We start from the raw sequence: 23,160 nt of genomic DNA on the forward strand, positions 1-23,160 counted from the left end.
GTCCCACCGTGGCTCGGGTCGCTGTAGTGTTGGCTCTTGAAGGGGCCCTTAAGGAAAATCGCGCGTCTGGTTAATGTCGCACCTTCTGGAAAGAGCGCGGCAGAAGTTAGAGGGCATAATCCGCTGTGTCCAGCAGCCCGGAGGAAAGTATGTCACGCTAATTGAGCTGGCCAAAGCCCTGAGCTGGGCCTGTTTCTCTCAGTTGTGCAGTGTCAGACCGCGGTGTCACCTCTCTCACCGCATATCACACACATCCACGCCGAACCAGCCGAACACCAACGGGGTCGAAGGGGTCGCTTCTCACCACAAGGGGTCCGTGGGAATATGACTCTTTCCTTTAAAAGTCTGCCATAGTCTCAAAGACAAGCTTTGATGTCTGAGCTGCCTAGACCAATTATAAGGTGGGATCTTTGATATAAGAAGCGTTTAATGTTTAGCCATGGGCGTAAATGTTTAATTCTAACGTAGAGGGCACAGACAAGGAGCAAAGTGGTGTCAATCACTCTATGGTAGAAAAGAAATCACAGGTTGATCTTCCAATAAAAAAATAAAAACCTGCTGACATTTACAGTTAAATCCAAAGTCACTCGTACCTTTGGTTAATTTAGATTTAAAACTAATTTATGCAAGAACTTTTTATGATCCTTGGGTGTTGTAGAGGTTTGGTTGTCTGTGTTTTTCTATTATTTCTCTCCAGGTCATTTACTTTTAAAGAGTTATATCAGTTCCTTTCTTTATTTAATTTATCCTTTTGTTTTGTTATTTGTACTTTTGGATTTTGTTCTCCTTAATAATCAGTGTTATTCTTTTCCACCTCTGTTTAGTATTCACCTTCCCTTAGCGTGCCATTTTGTTCCCGTTCACAGCTGTTCCCAATAACCAGATTTTCTCATCTGCATCAAATGTCATCCTCCACTCTTTTTTTCAGTGTATATGCAGTATAGCTGGTTCCTCCTGTTATTCTCTTTTTCTTGCCTGCTTCCTGCCATCATTCCACATCTTGTTATCCTGGGACTCCCTTTGCAAGTTCTACTTCTTGTTTATTATTAAAACTCTTCACCTCCTGCCTCCTGTCATACCTACCTTTGGATCCAACTAAAACACTGCTTCACAGAAATTAGATTGACATCTTGCAAAAGATTTTTAAAAAACGTAAAAGGAGCAAATACGCACAATATTTCATAAAATCTGAAAAAAAAAATCTTTCTTGGCATTACACCAATCAAACCCTTCAAAGTATTACTTACGAGCTTTAGACATGTTCACAATTTTTCTCTGGTACAAATTTCCAAATCTTTGAGGTTTCAAGGCCTCTTCATCATCCGCTAATCTTTAGCTCAGATTCAAGTCAAACAAATATGGAAAGCACAAATTTTAGGATCACCGTAAAATATATGTTCTGTTAAAGATCTGCTTTTATTACATAGTTATCAGCTAAGTTCTGATTCATTGGTGTTTGAGAAAATGTGGTACATGGCTTTTGTACTCAGAAGTCAAAATTTCCATGCTCCAAGTCGTAAAGATCCACTGGAATTTCCCCCGTCAGGTGGGAATTCTGACTCTGACAGTGGCCAGCTATATGCATAAAACTGAGCAAAGGTTGAGGTAATAAACTGTGTATTTTGCACTTGGTTTTATTTTCTTAAACTGATACTACTGGAAAACATCTGTGCTTGCAAATCTGTGAATGCTCCTTTAACTTTTCATATTTTTTGTTACAATCAGAAACTTCAATGTGTTTTATCAGCATTTTAAGTTCAGTAGCACAGGGGAACAAAAATGATACATGGTTGCCTTTTTTTTTTTTTTTTTTACAAATAAAAGTCTGAAAAGTGTGGCATGTTCATCATTCTTTAGTCTACTTCCCCCAAATAAAATCTTTTCATGCCACAATTGTCATATTTGCAAAAATATGAGAAACTATCTTCCTTTCAATTTGCAGACATGTCCTGAAATCTGCATCGTAAAGTATGCAATTTCAGTAAAATATGTTGAAATTACTTTTTCTATCTTGACAAAATTTTAAAATGGTCAAAGTTGTTAATACCCAACAGTTAATACCCAACTGTTTATAGATAAATACAGACAGGTTTTATATGTTAAAAAAAGCTTCTATTTTATTTTATTTTTTAAAAAACCAAACAAAAAAGAAATAAACATACATGCAAATTGATGACTAAATTTTAACCATAGTGTCTTTAATTTCAGTAAGAAAAATAGACCAGTATAGGTACACCACAGGGTCCCAAAGGATGATCTAGTCAAATATCACTCTATCAGTCATTGCTGAAAGCATAATCCAATAAACTCACATAAAATATAAACAGTAGTAAAAAAAAGAAAAGGCTCAATGAGACGATTGTGTTGTCATTGTGCCCTTGTTTAATTGGCTTATTGCCGGTGTTTACACACTTTAACTAGTGACAGTCCAGATCACAAGACGCTTGTAGGTCAAAAAGCTGAAAAACTAAAGTAAATCCCTACAAGAAGTCCCAGAATGCACCATTCAGACCTACGGATCCCAGCAGCAACATAGAAAGCTAATCCTCAATATATTGGGATGATCTGATAACTGGATTAATGCCCTATCCTGTTCTACTGACCCAGTAACCCTCTGTAACTGAGATAAACTGAGATGAGCGCTGCCTGCCTGCCTGTCTGTGTACACGACTAAAGGGCAGCACTTTCTTCTGGCACTACTGCTGCCAACCTCATCCCTTCTTGCTCCATTGTGCACTGTTCTATGTGAATAGCAATTTACTTTAAGCTCATTCAGTTCTCCAACCACTACAAGTGCTATGTGGCAATTGAAGGATAAGTGTTTCTGCTCACAAAGGCAGCTTAGAGTATGGTGGAAAACCCCTTGCTGTTGTTTTTAGAGAAGTGAGGCAATTGCTTTAGTTCTACTTTTTCTTAAGTACGTGGATTATCCGACTCTGAGTCCCAGGAGAAGTCCTCTCATTGCTTTAGCAGGATGACAGCGGAATGCACAAGTCTGGGCGCCTCTTGTTTTCCAAATTTCTGCTGCTGTCAAAAGCAAAGGAATTTAAATCCAAAAGCCTGAAAGCAAAAGATCTTGGTCAAAACTTGTTTCACTTTTGTTTTATTATAGATTTAAAGTAGAGAAAAATAGGGTAAGTTAGGGAAGTCTTGGAGTCATTCAAGAGTCAATAATGTGCCTTGTTGGATTCCTGTGTACCTGCTGCTACTTGGTGCATTTTCTCTCTTTTATATGCAGACTACCAGGTTTATATTCCTCTTAGGCGCACCGACTATTAACTGACTCACCCTTGCCTTTCCTTGACTGCCTGGCTGACGTCAGGAAATTTATGACACTGGATTACCTGAATTTTAAAGGCAACTGAAATGAAATCATGCTGTTAAGAATCAAGAGGATCTTGTGCGTCGACACTTTTCTCGCTGAGGAAACTTTAGGGCTTCAGTTTGTAATTAGTTAGTGTTCAATCCTGCTTACAACTTGTACAAAATGCAGCCACAAATTTTAACTGGAGAAAATTTGTGATCACATTTCTATAATTCTGGCTTCCTGTCAGTACCAAATATATATTTTCGTCTACCAAAAAGGTCCTATTGCCTCTCAGTAACATAAACTTTATCTGAAGCTTTTATTGCGCCTTTTAGTTAACAGTTATATTCATAAAGATATTCATAACCAAATAGATTAAAACTGACATATTGCTGTCTAAAAGACAAATAATTATATTTTCCAGCAACACACTATTTATTGAGAAATAGTTAACCTAATCTAAACATGGAACAGCATGGTGAGTCTGGTTGCCTTGTCATGTTGGACTTAATTTACAAAAGTGTGAAAGTGAGCCGTTTCTCCTGCTGCAAAATTAACTTTAAATCAGGAGGAATTGCATCCAATACAAGCAACAAAGTGTACAGGGCAATATTTTAAGGAGACAAAAATAGTGGGAGGAACTCTGGAAACAATTGTTACAAAAGTGACAAAAAGGCTGAAGTTAATTCACGTTACTTACATGTGGTCTTGGCCCAAAAAACATCTCTTCTCACCAGCTGTTACGTATGAATGAATTGTGCATTTGTCAGCCGTTGCAGCTTGAAGCAAACATCACACATCTGCACGCACACAGAAAAAAAAGTTTCCAGCTGGATAATTAGAGAAATACACAGTGGACTTTCTCAAGAGGTGAGAAAAAAGCAAGGCGAAGTTTCTGTTTTGATCCCAACATCAGATACACATAAACTCACAGAATAACTGGAGTGCCCAAGACCCACAAACTGGGCAAATTTTACTTTATTTTCTATCTTAGGTTTTAATGAAAGATTGAAAGCTTCAAAAATATAATCATTATACCTCCGATTAAAATAATCTTAATTTGTACAGGGGATGCTCAAGTGTCTGCATGATGTATTGTTTTTTTCAGCACTGTGCTTGTCTTTTTTTTTGACATGTGTATGGAAAGATTAAAAATGACTGAAGCAAATAGATAAATCTGAATCTTGAAGTTTTCGAGTTAACCTCAACACTCTTCATTAATTTCCATGTTTCTTCTGTTTGGCTTTGCCGTTTCAAACAAACAAAACCCAGAACAGCCTGTGCCTCTCATATATATCAGTCCAAAAATGTCATGCTAGGCTTTGCCAAGCAATCTTGTTCAAGTCTTTACCTTTTACGTCCCCTCAGATCTTCTTACTTTAGGCTTTTTTCTTTCCTCTATCCCAGAGCACAGACAGCACCTGTTTTCTGAGCCTCGTCTGTTGAGACGGCTCCAAGAAGAAACATGTTATCTGATGGTGGATGCCCTGTATTGAGATGTTTCTACTTACCTGGGAGGAGAGGATTTTGTTGGAAATTACCATATGTGTGTGTGTGCGTGATTGTATGGGCACAGGCACGTGCACACATCTGGGAGGCTCGTTATTTCACAAGTGGAGTCTACAAATGGAAAATCTGATTCGGGATGAAGATGATGCCTTTTTGACTCAGCAGGGAGAGGACCAAACGCAGAGCGCAAGAGAGATCCCAGGGAAAGAAGATGTTTTTGAATTCCTTCAGCTTGGTTGTCTTTTCCTAACGATCCAAAGCACACTGTAGAAACACACACACACACACCCACACATGCACACCCCATGCAATAAAATACCAACATCACACATTTTGGTTTTTGCAAATGATTTCTGTTGATGCCAGTTTTCTCACACTAAAAATATGGGAAAATTTTTGAAGCCAATCAGCTTCTCTCTATGCGTTTGTGTGTGCGGGTGTGTGCATGCATAACTTTGAATGGCTTGAGTCGCAGTTTGGGGAGTGAGGAGTGTAAATGATGTGTCTGGGAAACCTGCATTCAGAGCTCAACACAGACGCAGCTCCCTCCATCCAGCTGGGTTTCTCTGAGATTTCTGGGAGATATGCAGCTCAGTTCTGTGCCAGACAGACGAGTAATATACTACCCCTGCTCGTACCTCACACACATACACACACACACACACACTAAAACAAATACATAACCACGGTAGTTTCTGCAGAAAGTTTCTACAGAGCTGTCCACATGTTCTGCACTCAGGTTTCAGCCGTCCGGATGCTACAGCGACAAATTACTGAACTAGTTTTTGCTGATGTTCTTCAAGGAGTGGATCTCAAGGTGAGAAGGACATAAGGAGAGCAGGATTTAAGGAAAAAGGGAAGGAGACAGACATTCCATCACAGCCCCTGTGGAGCTCCGGCGGGGACGAGCCTACCATCTGCGATACGCAATTGTGGAAAAAAGGCAGAGCTGCAAGGGATACGCAGGTATGCAAGGTTCATTTCCTCTTTGATATACATAAGTGTGTTTTTATTTTTTCTGGCGGGCAGCAGACACGCAAGCTGTCTGAAGTGATGCATGCATCTCATTTTCCGTGGCGGCTACAAGTATGATTCATTTGTGAACAGGAATGTGGCCTCTCAGAGACTTCCCCTGGCTTTTAATTCCCCTGTGTGCAGTGGCTTTGTGCGCAGGTAGACCACACACACACACATACACTCCCCGCTGCGTTTAAATGCAAGCACCAGTCCAGCTTTTCCAGTTCATTTGTATCACCAGGAGATACTGTTTTACAGGTGTAGATGGTGCGAAGGTGTACAATGGGTCGGCGGAAATGTGTCACCATCCTTGCGATGAGCTGCTGGATTTGATCACCGAGATCCACGGTCTGCGGATCGTGACTAACAACCTGCTGGAAGATCTAGAGAGAGTAGTAAGAGGCACACAAGTAGATGCTCACAGTAGCAGAACTGCTGGAAATTTTTATGTTGCTCTATTTTATCAGTTTAAATTAGAACTGTTACTTTTCCTGTTCAGGTAGAGCAATGTTCCTCTCCTGCAGACTCTTTTACATATTAGATTCCTCAGGGATCTATTTTTGGTCCTCTGCTCTTCATATGATGCTTTGCAAAAGTATTCATACCCCGTGAAACGTTTTACATCTCGTATGTTACTACCACAAACTTTAATTTATTTTGGTGGGACTTCAGAGCAGCATGAAGTAGCACATGCTTATGAAATGTAAGGGAAAGGACACATGGATTGTAAAATTATTTACAAAGCAGAAACGTTTCGCATGCTTTTGTATTTAGCCCCTTAAACTTTTATTATGTTTTTTTTTTTTTGCAAATTATAAAAGTAAATTAACTTTATTAAGTTAAATTTTTCAATAAAACGTGACTTCTTTTTTTTTTACAATATCAAAATAAAGAGTTTCTTTTAGGAAAAGTACTCCAAAAAAATTAGCTTTAAAGACTTAATTTCATTACAACATAAAATAAACCATAGTATATACTTCTACAATAATCTCTTATTCTTCTAGAATTACCAACTTAAAAAATGCTGCTAATACTTATCTTTGGATTTATGTTAGTTCAATAATTATGTTATTTTAATAATTATTCAATACACATATATTAACATGGTTAACAATAATAATTACTTTGTTTTCAGCCATCCTTGCAATTTAACTTCAAATTTTTTTAATAGGCATTTTTATATGGTAATTAAGTGAATGTCTGAAAGTATAATGAAAAATGGATCAAGGGATCATTAAATGATCCAAAAATGTAGTTTAGTATACTTTAGAGTAGATATTTACTTTTGTCTGTACTTGTAAATCTTAAATAGATTGTACAAGATGGGTTTTTTTATGATGTGGTTTGGGACAAAGACTGGAAATATAAGCAAAACCCACCAGAAAATGTTATATTTCTGTTCTCTTAAAGAGATTATATAAAAAGATCCTTATGTTAATAAAGGATCTTTAACATAAGAGCTGCTTTTCTTTCAGGAGATTGACTAACTATAATTTATGGTGAACTTCATAGTGGTTCAGAGGGGAAATAAAGGATAAAACATTCTCTTCAAATCATAAAATATTAACTTATAGTATTTCCACAAGACAGACCATTTGCTAATTCAACACCCCAAGAAATATCTTGTAACACCTTGATCTTATTTTCCTTTCTTAGTATTTCTTGCATTTCATTTTTTTTCCCGTCAGTCAAAAGAAAATGAGGGGATGCGAATATCCTTGGCTGAGCTGAGTAACGACAGCAGCACAGTCGACGGAGACGAGGAGGACAACTATTTGGACAGGGACAGGGACGGGGAGGTGTGGTGCATGCAGGATGGACGAGTGTACGAGCAGGGGGATGTCTGGGATGTTGACAGTTGCACCTCCTGTGCTTGCCAGGTCAGTGCAGAGCAAATGTGGAGTCATGACAACCTGAAATGTGAAATGTAAGCCTCTAGTGGGATGAAGGATCTGTCAGAAGCAGCATAGAAAGCAAGAAACAAACCAAAAAATATATTTTTCTTCAGCTTTGATATATTTCTAAAGTGTTTAACTCAAGCTGCATTAAATTATTTAAAACAAATAGGGTTTCAAGCTCTCTTCCCCTGATTTTAACAGATCACCTACATTTAGACACGAAAAATACCAATCTCTAAGTCTCAATCTTAAAAAGGAAGGAAATAAGCTTTTTATCTGGAAAGTCATAACATAACCTTCAACTTTTGCTCAGTGGGGAAGTTTTAAATATGTCCAGTGTGGTTACATTTATCTCAAGGAGACCCAGTCTTTGTTTTCCTATTGCTTCACCCGGTTCCCTGAGTCTGTTTCTCTTTAGAAAATATCATTAGTTTAAGTCAAGAATGCGTTCAGGGAGTAGACAGGCTTATTCCTGACAGAATTTCATTCCTCTGGCGTGAATCGAAACATCTGGATCGAATAACATGATCTGTTTTCGCCCAATTTCAATTTATCACATTCCAGGATGGAAAAGTGGTGTGTAAGCAGGTGCTGTGTCCCCCAGTCTCCTGCATCAGTCCATCCTTCGTGGATGGAAAATGCTGCCTTGTGTGTCTCGGTGAGTGGCATTAGACTTGCTCATTTCTGCCAAGGATCCATTGGTGTGAAAAAATATTTAACCGCAGATTTCTCTCTACGAAGAAGATGAAGACGGTTGGTCCCCGTGGTCTGAGTGGACCCACTGCTCTGTCACCTGTGGACGAGGAGGGCAGCAACGAGGTCGATCTTGCAACGGCATCAGCGGCTGTGCTGGGCCCTCACTTCAAACCCGCAGCTGCTCACTGATGAAGTGCGACCGCAAAGGTAGGACATCAGCCTTCATAACTATTCTACAAAAAATAAATTTCTCTTTGCTTAGAAATTTCACTCATATCAAGAGCAGCAGCAAAACTCACAGCTGGAGACATTTTTTTTTTTTGCCCCAATCCAGTACTACTCCCAGACAGTTGCTTACTCAGTCTCTCCCTACCGCTGTCTTAAGCTGACCCTATGTGGATTTTATGTCTCATTAACTATCCGTTCTTTTGAACCAACATCAGGAACTTTCCTTCTCAGCATTCCCTGCCTTCCAGGTCTTTATTTACCTTCTGAAGCATTGCCCCAGTCACAGCAACTGCTCTCAGCAGCTGGATAGCTGACGTGGAGGGATTTGATCCAGCCAGCTTGCCTGCACTTTGCAGCCAAATCCTTGTATTTGCACCGGTTAAGTTTGTTCACCGCATTTGCACTAATTTCCTTAGGGAGAGTAAGCTCACTTGTTTGGACCTTCTTGGTTGCTTGGGACTGCACCACAACATCTGTCCTAAATTCTGTTTGTATCTTTTCTGGTGGGAAGACTAGACATCTGTCCAAATCAACTCATTTTTTATGACTTGCTTGTATTCACAAGAGATCTTGAACCTGATGCTACCCTCTGGATGGTCTCTGCTGTGCTTTACAATGCTTTTTCTTTAGTGGTGTTGCCCCCTAAGGTGTTATTACTTTCGGGCATCCTGCATTCCTCCAGCAGTTCTCAGGTTAAACTCTTGATAGTAGCTTGTATTTGCTGTACAAATGTAATATTTATTTGATGAAAGACAGCAGAAATAGAAATGATATTTGCTATAGATTTCTTTTGGTCTTGAGAGACCTAAACTTTGGTGAATCTGCCACACTGGGCAACCTAATGGTTCAAACCAACTTTTTTCTCACACGTTTGATGAAAATGTTTTAGATGACTGCAGTATCAACAACCCAGCCATAGACAACAACCCAGCCTTGCTTTTAGGTGAGACTTTTGTTAAATGTAACACTTGCTTCATTTCTTTGCCAATAACATTTGAGTCTATCTACCAATTAGTTTTCCAACAATAATCCAGTGAAATAACTGTAAAACAATCTAACCGATATAAAAGTGTGGATGATGCTAAATTATTAAATGTTGACTTTACTGATAGTGAGACAGAACTCGATAAGTTTTAAAAACCCAAATCCCTCAGTTCTTCTGGTAATTTTGACTTTCCAATCCTCACCGATGATCATGAGATATGGATCATGACTTAAAGTGTGAGATCCTGGATAAAAGTGACTAAAATGAGCGTCCTCTGTAGGGTGGCTGGGCTAAGCCTTTGAGATAACAGCAGGTGCTCCATCCTCACTCGCTTACACCCTCAATATCACAAGTAGCCAGTTGAAGTGGTTATGGATTTTTTTCAGGACACCTTTGTGTACCTCCTTTTTGTACTTGAGTACAATACATATCATGGCCATGCTTCTACCGCCTATGAGATGGTTCCAAAATATGGGATGGAACCAAAGGGAATCTGGGAAAGAACCACTTAAAGCTACTGACATGGCTTTAAGCGGTTGAGATTCCCTAGGAACAGCTAGAAAACGTCATGGGTTAAAGGGTTGTCTGATTTTGCCTCTGACTTATTAGAACTTCGATCCCCACTGATGACAGCAGATGGATGTCCAGCTAAATCAAGCATGTCTCCATTATCAACATACTACAGTTCAGAGTCCAGCAGTTCCACTGGTTACAATAAAACACAAACTCTCGTTTTCCCATTTTGGATGGTGATCTAACTAGTCTTTGACAAAAACACTCCAGGTAGATCCGACACTTTCTGAGAGACCAGTAGATATCTTAGATAATTCATGATCCATATACAGACAATATTTGACTGAGCCTTTGGAGTTGTTTAAATCTCTTCTTCAGAGCCATTTCTTTCTTTAACTCTTGATTCAAATAGAGCATGAAACCTTTATAAAAGTTGGTGGTCAATCTTCTTGTTAAATATGCTGAAGTTGACCAAGACAAATCAAATCAAAGGGAGTTAAGTGATGAATTATTTCAGTGTTATTACTATCTAAATTTGTATAATTGTTTTATGTCTAGGACGCACAGATGGGAACTGGGGCCTTTGGTCTCCTTGGTCTGCATGCACAACCTCATGTGGTGAAGGCGACATCACACGGGTCCGTATGTGCAACAATCCTCCACCATCCAAGGGGGCCAAGGGCTGTAAGGGAAACGCTAGAGAGACAAAACCATGCAACAACACAGTCTGCCCTGGTGAGCACACACACATGATTTCAATACAGGCCTGGATTACAAGTAAATTATATATTTTCTGTTTCTGTGTTTGTAGTCGCAGGAGGCTGGACAGCCTGGAGTGAGTGGTCGCAATGTTCAACTTCCTGTGGTGGAGGACTTATAAGCCGCCGGCGGGAGTGTTTGAACCCCGCCCCTCAGAATGGCGGGAAACCTTGTGCTGGGGAAGCTGCAGACTACGAAGCATGTAACAAACAGCCATGCCCTGTTGGTAAATCAAACCTTGAGCAGTATATTTTTATGTTTTGCAAGGACGCCCTTGAAAATGAGATGATACATCTCAAAGGGTTGTCCTTGAAACAAATAAATAAATATTCATTTTAACTGTGAAGGCAAATATTCCACAAGCAGACTAAACCTCAAAATTAATGGGTAACTACTTTTTATTTTGGGAAACATATTTAAAATAATACTGGTCTAAATAAAATCCTGAGGTGTTTGCTCTGCTTTTATGAAATTAATGAGGCAAAAATGACAAAATAATTAAAACCCTAGAATATATTAGGTTCCACTGACGCTATCCTTTCTTTTCTTAAATCTCTTTCAGATCTGTGTTTGCTTTCAAATCCATGTTTTCCTGGGGTGAAATGCACATCAATGAGTGACGGATCTTGGGAATGTGGAGATTGTCCTGTTGGTCTGAAGGGGAATGGCACGCACTGCAAAGATGAAAATGAGGTAAAAGGGGGCAGACAACAGACTAGATGACATGGAATTATCTTTAATTGGTTTTATTTAGATTTAGAAAAGTAAGTGATCTGAGGAAAATATTTGGTCAGCCCTCTCTAATATCCCCTAAAGAATTCTTGGCCTAATTTGAGGTCTTTGCTCTTTGGAGAAATACAGTCTGCAGATCCACAGGGGTTCCAGTCAGGAGTCACTGACAGCCAAAACATTTTCTTTAGTCTTCGAGTGCATTTTGAGGGATCCCATTTACATGTTATTAAACTTATTGCAACAAGCAACATTTTTACCCGCACAAGAGAAATACTCTCTCTTTTGCTACTGGCTGCAACACAAGCCCAAACCCTGTGCTCAAACGTTGGAAGTATCTTGAGGAAAGTCTGAACTCTTTTGTTCTTTTTACTTTCTCCCAAAGATTAACATTGAGCATGTTAGTTTTCTAAAATCTTTTCTAAAATATATATTTCTCCAAGTTTCACAGCCTTTTCCATAGATTATCTTTATTTCATAGTACTTTTCTGGAAGCACAAGGTTGATGACATGTTGAGGTAAATTTCTTTAAACTATCAAGTGTATTGAAAAACATTTAACAGTGAGCTTCTCTGTGCTACTGGCTGCAACACAAACTCAAGTCATCGTTCTGCTTAGATAACCGATGAGTTCTCTTAAAAATCTCAACTCTTAATGTAAACATTATCAATTTATCAGTTTACTAAAATCTTTATCATATTCTATATTTCTGCAGCTCTCACTGCATTCTCTGGCATTGTGCGCATTGATTTTTTTCTCTTTTTTTTTCAAAGCACATTTTCTGTAAGAACAAGGTTGGAGGATTCTGATTATTTAAAGAGCCTTGACATTTGCATCTTTCATAGCAACGGCTGCAGATGTAGCTCTGACAAGCTAATTAAAGTTTGAGACCTTGGCAACACTTTTCTGAAAGATCTAATTTCCAGGGGTATTGAAACTTTATGAATCGTCATCTTTTCAATTTTTTCCCTGTTAGCATAATAAAAGCATGCTATAATGCATTTAAAAATGCTGCCATGTTGATTTTAACCTTTTTTAATGTGGAAATTGTATATGGGCTGTCAATTTTAAGGAATGATTCGCGGGTAAATGTTTTTGCTTAAATAACTTTCATCTCTAATTAGGTGTTCTAAAGACATTTTGACTCTCACTATGACACAAATCAGCTTGATCATTAGTTTTAAAAATGTCTCTCAGCTTGACATATTATAAAAGAAACCTTTGTGTGTCTTATTGTTATTTTATGTAACAAACAGAAAGCAGTGCGTAAACATTAAGTGGAAGGACAATGGTACATGATTTTTAATCTTTTACAAATAAAAAAAACACTAGGCATGCATTAATTAGATTATTTCTAAGGCCAATTTGTTGAGCATCATTTTATTTTTGGTCTTGAAATCAGAATGCATGCCACACTTTTGGATTTTTATTTCTAAAAACTTTTCAAAAACCACATCATTTACCTTTCTGTTTACATTAGTCATTCAATGATACACTACTTTTGGTGAGTCTATCAAATAAAATTCTGATCAAATATACTAATGTTTATAATTGGAATGGCACAAAAAGTGAAAAAGTTCCAAGAGTGTGATGTCTTTACCTCTGTCTCCTCAGTGTGAAGTGGATGAGGTGTGTTTTACAAAATGCGTGAACACAGATCCTGGATTCTACTGCCTTCCTTGTCCTCCTCGATACAAAGGCAACCAGCTGTACGGCCTTGGATTGCAGGAAGCCAGGAGAACCAGGCAGGTAAGTGGGATTTTAAAGTCTACCTTTATGTTTTCTTTTAGCCACAACAAATACACAACAAAGACTTTTGGACTCTCAATTCCAGGTGTGTGAACCATATAATCCTTGCAAAGAAAACACACACACTTGCCACCAGTTTGCTGACTGCATATACCTGGGCCTGGCATCAGAGGTCTTGTTTAAATGCTCGTGTGCTGTTGGCTTTGCTGGCGATGGCTCTGTGTGTGGTGAGGACTCTGATCTGGATGGTTGGCCCAATGAGAGTCTACCCTGCAAGCAGAATGCCACATATCACTGTGAACAGGTGAGAGAACCACAAAAAATAAAAAACAAAACAAAAATACTCCTACAATTATGCTTTTTAATAACTGGATGTGTTCTGATTGGCTGCAGGACAACTGCCCCATGCTGCCAAATTCTGGACAAGAAGACTTTGACAAGGATGGACAGGGGGACGCCTGTGATCCTGATGATGACAATGACAACATCCTAGATGAGAGGGTGAGACTGTTTGGCAGCTTCCCAAGCAAACTGCCCTCATTCAGGGCTTGATTGCATTGCCAAGTAAATTTTGCCTCACTCTGCTGACATAGTTTACTTTAATTTAAACAAGACAGTGTGCATGAACGTAGGGAAAAATTCACCCATATTTAGGTTTGTCTAAAAAATTCTACCCAGAGCAAAAAGCAACCAATTTACAAAGACCTAGCGCTGTTTGTGATTATGCCAAAAAAGGATTTGTTTGTTTTCTAGGCGTTTATAGGCGTAAAAGCATTTTTGACACCCCTCAAATATTCAGTTTTGTTCACACAACTGAATATGAGACCTTGGCAACAGTCTTCTGAAAGATCTAATTTCCAGGGGTATTGAAACTTTATGAATAGTCATCTTTTCTATGTTTTCCCTGTTTCAGACTTCAGACTTTAAAGTCTGAAAAAAGTTGCCCCCACTCCTCAGTTTCAGCTTTGAGACGTTTAAGGGGTTTCCTGCATGTACAGCCTGTTTCATATCAGCACAAAGCATCTCAGTAGCATAAAGGTCTGGGCTTTGACTCAAGACTTTCCATTTCTTAGTTTTTATGCAACCTTCGGTGGGTTTTCGAGTATGTTTTTGTTCATTGTCACAATATAGGCCTCTTTTTATTTTATACAGATGGTTGCACATTTTCCTCAAGCACGCTCTGATACAGTGGAATTTATGGTTGATTCTATGATGGTAAGGTGAAAAGATTCTGCTGCACCAAAGTGTCTCCAAACCAAAAAACTTCTGCTGTAGTGAAGAAATGTTAGAGGAGTACTGAAGACTTCTTTTAGCAAGCTGCAGTCGACTTTCTATGGAGTGCTAGGGGTGACAAAATTAAATAAATAACTAGAAAATGAAAGACACTCGTATATCTTGTATTGATTAATTAAATGTATCATAAAATATTTAAAACACCAATAATTAATTAAATATATAATTTAATTATTAAAAACAATTAAATACATCAATTAATAACTAAATATGAAATTCAATACTTAAATATGCAATTAAATAAATGTCCCATGAAATAAGAAAAGTGTCTAAATGTCCTTTTGAAGAAAATCTTTATTTAAAAATATATTTAATTATTTCATCTCACCTGATATGACAAGCCTATGTCTAATTCCAGCAAATGATACTACTCCCACTGTTGCATTTTTTGATTACATTTTACAGAAAAGTTTCAAATCTGTTTTCCTGAGTCTTTATTGTTTATTGATGTTATTTATAACATGTTATAAAATAGGTGCCGATTTCTTGAATGTGGTGGACTTAGTTGGTATGTTTGGATTACCAAACAATTAGAGCAATCTGCGGTATTGTCCCAAAAACTGGATCAAAATGTCAGCTAGTACCACATGTTGAGGTCGAGATTAAGTTTAACTTTTTTTCTTAGTATTTTCTTGGTTACGTTACATTTCACATGCTGTGCCTTCTTCTGTTTTTATTTTGTATCTTTTTTTTCCTTCTTCTGTTTTTCTTCACCTGTGTTCAGTTTTATTACATCATAAATCCAAAGCATCTGAAGTTGTTTTGCAAGCATAAGAATCTGAATGTGTTTTTTTGGCAAAGGACAACTGCCCGCTGAGGTACAACCCTCGGCAGTTTGACTCTGATGGGGACGGGGTCGGGGATTCCTGCGATAACTGTCCGTTTGACAGCAACCCAAAGCAGACAGACACCGATGGCAATGGAGAAGGAGATGCCTGCAGCATCGACATTGATGGAGATGGTAAAAGCTATAAAGTGGCTTTAAATCTGCAGGAACTTTCAACCAACTGTCAAGCTGCCTTTTGGCTTTTTGTAATGAAAGTTCAAACTACTACATTTTGGGAGGGAGCAACTTTTAAAAGCTGGAAAACTGCCTGACTGATTGATTCATGGGGACAGTGTGACTGGGAGTAAATGATTAGATTCAGCATACTATAAACAATTTCACTGTATAAGAAAGGGTATATTTCAATTCCAACTGAAAGACATTCAAGTTTAAAAAACCTATTGGGGTGTGAATAACAACATTTGTTTATGGAAAGCTGTCCATAAGCAATAAATAAAGGTAAATAAAAGGGACAAGGATAACATGTCAAATGACTGTTGGTGATGTAATGCTTCACAACTCAATTCAGCTTAACTGGGAGAAACAACTATGACCTGCTACATGTAAAAAATAAACAGTCTGCTTGAAGCATTTAGCAAAATCAAAATTATAAACATTAAAATATTTTAGGATTTAATTACCTAAATACAAGTTGAAATAAAAACTGTAGACAATCTTTTGAGATTTAGGATGATACAGATAATTGTAAGCGGACCATGTTTGTTGGTGAACATACATTGTACAAAATACATTTATACCCACAAATGTGAGTATAAATATATTGTAAAATAAGACAAACCAAAAACAAGATAATGAAGCAATGATGCATCTTACCTTATAAGGTGAACTGAGATGAAGAAATAAAACCGGGGTGTAATAAATCTAAATTTGTCTTTTTACTGTTCCCCTAATTTTCCTATAGAGAAACTGAATGAGCGTGACAACTGTCCTTCTATATACAACACTGACCAGAGGGACACCGATCTGGATGGTGTTGGAGATCAGTGCGACAACTGTCCCCTTCTACACAACCCACTGCAGGTTCCTACCAACACACACAAATATTTATACACAGCACAAAAATCCCAGTGTTGTAACTGAATACAACCACTGTGTAAAAACTGTGGCCGGGCTTGTAGGTTGACTCTGACAGTGACCTGGTGGGGGACTTGTGCGACAACAACGAGGACATCGATGAAGACGGACACCAAAACTCTCTGGACAACTGTCCCTACATTGCCAACAGCAACCAGGCCGACCATGACAAGGATGGAAAGGGAGATGTTTGCGACCATGACGATGACAATGACGGGATCCCCGATGACCGGGACAACTGCAGACTGGTTCCCAATAGAGATCAGCTGGACTCCGATGGTTTGTTTTTCCACAGTTTTTTAAGAGCCATTTAATTTACCAAAACAACACAAAATGTTGCAATGTTAATGTTAGCTTGTTTTCCATGACAGTGCTAAGGCTAACAACATTTAACTATTGAATTGCTTCAGATACAACAAAGTGGGCTTCAGTTTAATGTTGTGTCTCTTTACTAAGCCTCACATATAGGCAGCCATTACTCACTCACTGAATGTCAGAATAATACTGTTTCTCTGTTTCTTGCAATAACCCATAAAGAAATGTCAGTTTTACAAATAAATAGACCAAAATAATGTCCTTTGTGTGAGAACCGTCTCAGAATAAGTGAACTCAACAGTCCCTCAGTCACAAAGTCGGCCAGCATTAGCACTAAATAGCCTCCAGAAATATGTCCCGTTTTCTACACAATACGAATCGCAAACTGCACAACATTACGTGACTCACCAGTTGATACTAAATTTAATTACCTCTTCAACTCTTAGAGATAGTTAATACATATGCATCAAAATATATTTTACTGACCTGTGATATAGGCAAGATGAGATACACATGTTGAGCTTCATTTAGCATCTAAAAGGAAGGTTTATATTCTTCTTCTGCCTTCTTCACCTTCTCTACTCCATGAATGCGACATGCGCCCCTAGCGGTGGTATGTAGAATCACACTGAATAACTGAAATAACATTAAAGAATGCATCACAGGGAGAAATTAAAGATAGAAAAAGAAAAATAATGTTGGGGTGCCTATTTTTATACCTAGTGTTTTCAATAGCAGTAACGCTTCCCAACATCAAAGACTTGAAGCTCATCACCAGATAAATTCTTAAAATACCAGTGGAAATATGCAAGAAATGGTCAGTGATTCTAGGAATTGCTTGGATGTTCCAATGTCAATAAAAAAATTTCCACTGAATATTAAGAAGAGTTCATGCATTCTTTGTAAAATATAAATCATAACAAAAGAGTTGTTTTTCTTTTTGAAAGTTAATACTCATTTTATATTGCTTTAGTCTCTTTTGAGTATGTCTGTCAGGGGTGTGAATAATCACGGCCTTAACTTTATACTTTAACTTTAGTAGGTATTTCCTGATGCCAGAATTAATTGAAAATAAATTCAATAAAGTCTTCATAAATCTCAAACTACCTTTTAGTAAATGCCTGTACAGTCCAGATCACTTTAAAATGTTGTGAAATATAGGAATTATATGCAAACAGCCACTGTTACTTTAAAGTTCTTACACTGGGACTGACTGATAGGCAAATAATCAATAGAAAACTCATTATGGAAGTATCTGTCAAATTCCAGGTTTTTTTTCCAGGTAATCTTGACGCCCTCACAATATAGTGCCCTGGGCAGTTTAGTTCAAGTTCCAAACTACATATCTTTATGAGTCAGTTCTTTCTTTTCTCCCTGTGCATTGACTCTCAGGTGACGGCAGTGGAGATGCATGCTTTGACGACTTTGACAACGACAATATTCCAGATGCACTGGATCCCTGTCCTCTCAACCAGGATATTGGGGTGACAGACTTCAGGAAGTTTCAGGGCGTATTACTGGACCCCAAAGGTACCACGCAGTCTGACCCTTTGTGGGTGATTCGCAGTCAAGGGACAGAGCTGCTGCAGAAAGCCAACTCTGACCCTGGAATTGCTTTAGGTGAGTTATGAAAACAAGCAATAGCCATGATATGGTTTAGCAAGAAAACTAATATGTCTACATTTGAATAGGGTATGACAAGTTCAGTGCTGTGGACTTCAGTGTGACATTTTATGTGAATACCAACCGTGATGACGATTATGCAGGGATTGTGTTTGCTTATCAGTCCACTAGTCGGTTCTACGTTGTCATGTGGAAACAGGTGAGGCTTGTATGTTGATTTCAGCAAAGAAACCTTTCACGGACATTACTAACATTGCATAAATATTTAATCAACAGCACCATGAAGCCTTAAATCAAAAACCACTCTTAAAATTATCTTCACAATTACCCATTTAATTCAGTATTAACCTTCTATTTCTTTTTATATTACAGCTTTCATTGGCAGACAAAATGTCAGGGTTAACATTAGAAAATACTTTATTCTTTCTTTTTTTTTAATCAACCATCCTCTCTCACAAACATAATGTTAATCAGCCTTCACTTGTCAGTTTATTATCATTCCCTCTTTGCATGCAGGTGTCTCAGGGTTACTGGGAGCAGAGGCCCTCCAAAGCTTTCGCCACAGCAGGATTGTCAATAAAACTGGTCCAGTCTAGCACAGGACCAGGCGAGTATCTGCGTAATGCTCTATGGCACACTGGAAACACAAGACACCAGGTAAAATATAACATTTTGAACAAACCTTTAATTCCAAAAATAACTAAAATGAAAAGGGTTCAGTTCCTGTCAAACAAGACTTTCAAGTATCTTGGTTCTTCAGTGATGGGAGAATGGAGAACTACATTGTCTGAAGCCTCATCTGCTGTAATTTGGAAGCAGCCACATTGTGGTATTCTGAAGATTGAGCTAAGCCAAAAAGAAAAGCTCTCGATTTAATGGTCCGTCTAAGTTCCAACCATCACTTATGATCACGAGATTTGGATCAGGACTACCACAACAAGGTCCCAAATAAAAGCAGCTGTGCTGAGCTTCCTACCTACAGAGGCTGGGCTCACGCTAAGAGATGAGATGAAGAACAATGTTATCTGGGGGTTGTTGAAGTAAACCCAATGCTCCTTTGTATCGAAAGACATCAGTAAATCTGGATCAGGCATCTGATCAGGATTCTTCCAAAAACCTCCCAAGATTTACCAGAAACCTCTCAATGGGAGAATACTTAAAAATTTATTTGGATAAATCATAGTTTTGAAATAAGGTCATTAAAAAAAGTAGGGCTTTATTGGGTAAATCAAGAGTTAATATTCTACTTGTGACTAAAGAGATTGTCTCAACTTAAGTTCTAGTTTTTCAAAAACACATTTTTTAGAACAAAAGTTGTGTCTGTTTCAGGTCAGAACATTGTGGCATGACCCCAATAAAATTGGCTGGAAGGACTTCACAGCATATCGCATGCACCTTATACACCGACCCAAGACTGGGTTCATCAGGTACAGTAAAGGTTATTATGGGTTATTGATTTTTCAGTGAAACAGACCTTCAGCCCTCTAGTACTTATACTAAAAACCAAGCTGCCATGTGTGACTTACTTATTTGGAAACCTTGTTAAATTGAATAGATTCTCCAGCTTGTATTTATAGGAAATTCTTAACAGGACAACAGAGTTTTTACATTTGGCACAATCAGTTCTAGATTTTTACTGTTCTTAGCCTTGGAAATATCATCCATCTCCAGGAGTTATTTTTATGATAACAGCTTAATCCACTTCTTCTGGTGTACTTGGTTCACCCCAACCTAAAACATCTGCTTCATCTTAGTTCTTCCTCTCATTAATGACTTTTGAAAAGCGTAAAAGACAAAATGAAAAACAACCTTGTGAAATGAGGTATCTGTGCTATGTGTTGTTTCTGTGCAGATGTTGGGATTATCAAAACCACAGAAACTGTTAGCTTTAGAAGGAGAAAAATCTTTTCTGCTGCCATGTCTACTTAATCAAATTTAAAGCAAACAGTAAGCGCTTGTCATGCATTCTAGGTACTGAATGTTTGCACTTGTACAAAGTGGCACTTTAAAAAGGTCAGGCTGAAAAGAAGCTTGTACTCCTTGATTTTAAGACACCTATTTTGATTGACATTTCTGAATAAGTGCTCTGAGTCTTTTCTATATTCTTTATAGATGTACAATACATGTTTAGTACCTATAGTATCCAGAAAAAAGAGTAACCTTTGCTATATAGTCTACTTGATGTTGTACAGATAGGAAAGTATATTGGATCATTGACATGCATGAGTACACACTACATTGGTGGTGGTTGTAATGGTTGAATACACATTGAAATATTATGTAACTTTTTTCTTTGTTCAACAAATAATACACAATTTGTCATTTGTTATGTATTAAAATACAAAATAAGATGCCATTTTGCATTTGTTGTTGGAGAATTACAACAAGTTTTATTGATTGTTTATTTACAGAACTTTTATTTTCTTGAGTTGTTAGATCAAACACCACTTAGGAGGGAAGCAGTCTTGGTCACATCTCGACAGTCAAGCAACTAGTGTTACTCCTTAGTCAGTAATTTTACATTAAATCTTGGGTCACTGTTTAGAGTTTAATTTGATTAATCTCTTACTTGTTGTGGTCAGTTTCTCTATGTAGAAAGTTTACATTTGAAGCATAAATGTTCTTAGTTACAATGTAAGTTTCGGCAGTTGATTACCACATGAATGAATAACTCATACTTGCCTAGTTTTCACCTGTGTTGTGCTCTTGTTGCAGGGTGGTTGTGTATGAGGGCAGGGGCATTCTGGCTGACTCAGGGGCAGTTTATGACCACACCCTGGCTGGAGGCAGACTGGGACTGTTTGTCTTCTCTCAGGAACAGGTCATCTTCTCAGATCTAAAATATGAGTGCAGAGGTAAGATGTCCAACCATCTATTTGCTCTCACCACTCATCACTGTTGTTAAATAATGATTAAAACTTGGAGTGAAAAAAACTTGAACTTTTTCCAGTTTTTGTTCTGACAAACTTCAGTGTATTTTTCAGGATTGTATGATGGACCAACATAAAGACATGCAACATTATGAAGCAGACAGAAGACAAAACTTTTTTAAAAATTACAAACAAAAATATATGGATATGAAAATACTAACTAATTTATAAAGAACTCTAAAACCAAATTAAATAGTAATTTATTAGACGAGAGGTGGGTGAAAAAACAAGTTCATACTTCTACCCACTCCTTTGAACGTGTGAATATACTTTATTACTGTTCTTCTTTTGTTTGCTTTTTTAAATTTATTTTTTGTATATAACATTGAATATTCTTTTATTATACTATGTTTGATAAACTCTAACACAAACTCAAAAATCTGGAAGAGTGACATGCATTTGTATTAGGCCCGCTGTGTCAACACTTTGAACAAAGCTAGTCTTTAGCTTTGCAACATGATCTCAATTTGAATTGAGATCATGTTTGATCTCAAAAGTTTGATCTCAAAGGTTTGGACAATGACTAGGTCTTTCTAACACACAAATATGCTTTGATCTAAGCCACTCCATTCCTCTAAATGGCTTTCTTCAGGATTGCCTTGTATTTAGCTTAATCAATCTTCTCATCAGCTCTGACTAGTCTCCCTGTCTCTGCCGAAGCAAAGCCTCTCTATAGCTCGATTAAACCACTATCATGTTTCACTCTGAGGTTGGTGTACTCAGGGTGATGTGGATTGTTAGTATTCCTCCACACGCACTATCTTTATGAAGGCTAAATGTTCAATTTTGGTCTCATCTCTTGAGCACCTTTTGAAGGCAGCTGTTTGGACTGAATTTTATTTATAAAGACCAGAGTAAAGTGGAAAATAAATAAACATATGCCACAGTTTTCACATTTTGATTTGTAAAAGATTTTAAAAACAATGAACTTGTTTCCTTCAACTCCACAATTCTAAGCTACTTTGGGTTAATCTCAATAAAATCCAATAAGATGCACAGAAAAAACATGTTCAAGAGTTACGAATAGCCTTAAAAAGGCATGAAAATATTAAGGCAACAGATATCCGTAGTGGTGATATCTCTGTGTTGAAGTACGTTATAGAGACTTACATAGTTTGTAAAACTAGTGTATAATGGAGTAAAAGTCTGAAGCAGAAAATGGAAATATTTCACGGCTGTAAAAAGCATAGCACCAGGGCTCTGAATTATTGCTTCAGATCATTGCGCCTTTGAAGTCATGTCATTGATCTGGCTTTCTTTTTGATTCTCAGACAACTGAAGCACTTTTTGGGACGTTCAGGATGCTGCACAGAAAACAGCCAGAGACCCACAACAAAAACACAAAGAATTTTGTTACAAATGGAGGAGAGAGGGAGACAACAAGATACACCAGTTTTTTTTTTATCCTGCTAACACTATCTGCTAGTGACCATCATCTATCTATCTGTCAGCTTTTTATGCAACAGTATTGATTCCAGTCTGTCTCATTCGCTGTATATTACTCCTCTGGCAGCGTGTCTAATGACACTTCTTGTTGCTTTTTATTTGCGCCTTCCTAATGGTTGTAAATAATTATTTATTGTGAGAGGCCAGATATAAGACAGGTGAAAATGATGACCGAGTAAACTGGGCACAGGTTTGGTGGTAACTTATCAATAAAAAAATGTTTTTTAATCAACTGCTTTTGT

General features: G+C 37.8%; 1 protein-coding gene across 3 annotated transcripts; it reads left to right on the forward strand.

The window, feature by feature from the left end:
* The first annotated feature begins 5,333 nt into the window (after nt 1-5,333).
* Nucleotides 5,334-23,147, forward strand: LOC102228505 (thrombospondin-2-like). 3 transcript variants are annotated; one of them, XM_023340390.1, is made up of 22 exons: nt 5,339-5,430; nt 5,620-5,782; nt 5,924-5,989; nt 6,092-6,228; nt 7,522-7,713; nt 8,296-8,389; nt 8,473-8,634; nt 10,712-10,888; nt 10,965-11,138; nt 11,475-11,605; nt 13,256-13,390; nt 13,476-13,694; nt 13,784-13,891; nt 15,485-15,644; nt 16,432-16,550; nt 16,649-16,883; nt 18,312-18,539; nt 18,611-18,741; nt 19,059-19,199; nt 19,872-19,969; nt 21,258-21,397; nt 22,744-23,147. In XM_023340390.1, the coding sequence occupies exons 3-22, from the start codon at nt 5,926-5,928 to the stop codon at nt 22,749-22,751; spliced, it is 2,853 nt and encodes a 950-aa protein (XP_023196158.1). In that variant the 5' UTR covers nt 5,339-5,430; nt 5,620-5,782; nt 5,924-5,925; the 3' UTR covers nt 22,752-23,147. The 3 variants fall into 3 exon arrangements, with proteins under 3 accessions (XP_014325859.1, XP_023196159.1, XP_023196158.1); XM_014470373.2 differs by having other exon boundaries at nt 5,334-5,782; XM_023340391.1 differs by having other exon boundaries at nt 5,334-5,782; nt 8,476-8,634.
* Nucleotides 23,148-23,160: the final 13 nt, after the last annotated feature.

Source organism: Xiphophorus maculatus, chromosome 10 (genome assembly GCF_002775205.1).
Source record: "Xiphophorus maculatus strain JP 163 A chromosome 10, X_maculatus-5.0-male, whole genome shotgun sequence".
NCBI lineage: Eukaryota > Metazoa > Chordata > Actinopteri > Cyprinodontiformes > Poeciliidae > Xiphophorus > Xiphophorus maculatus.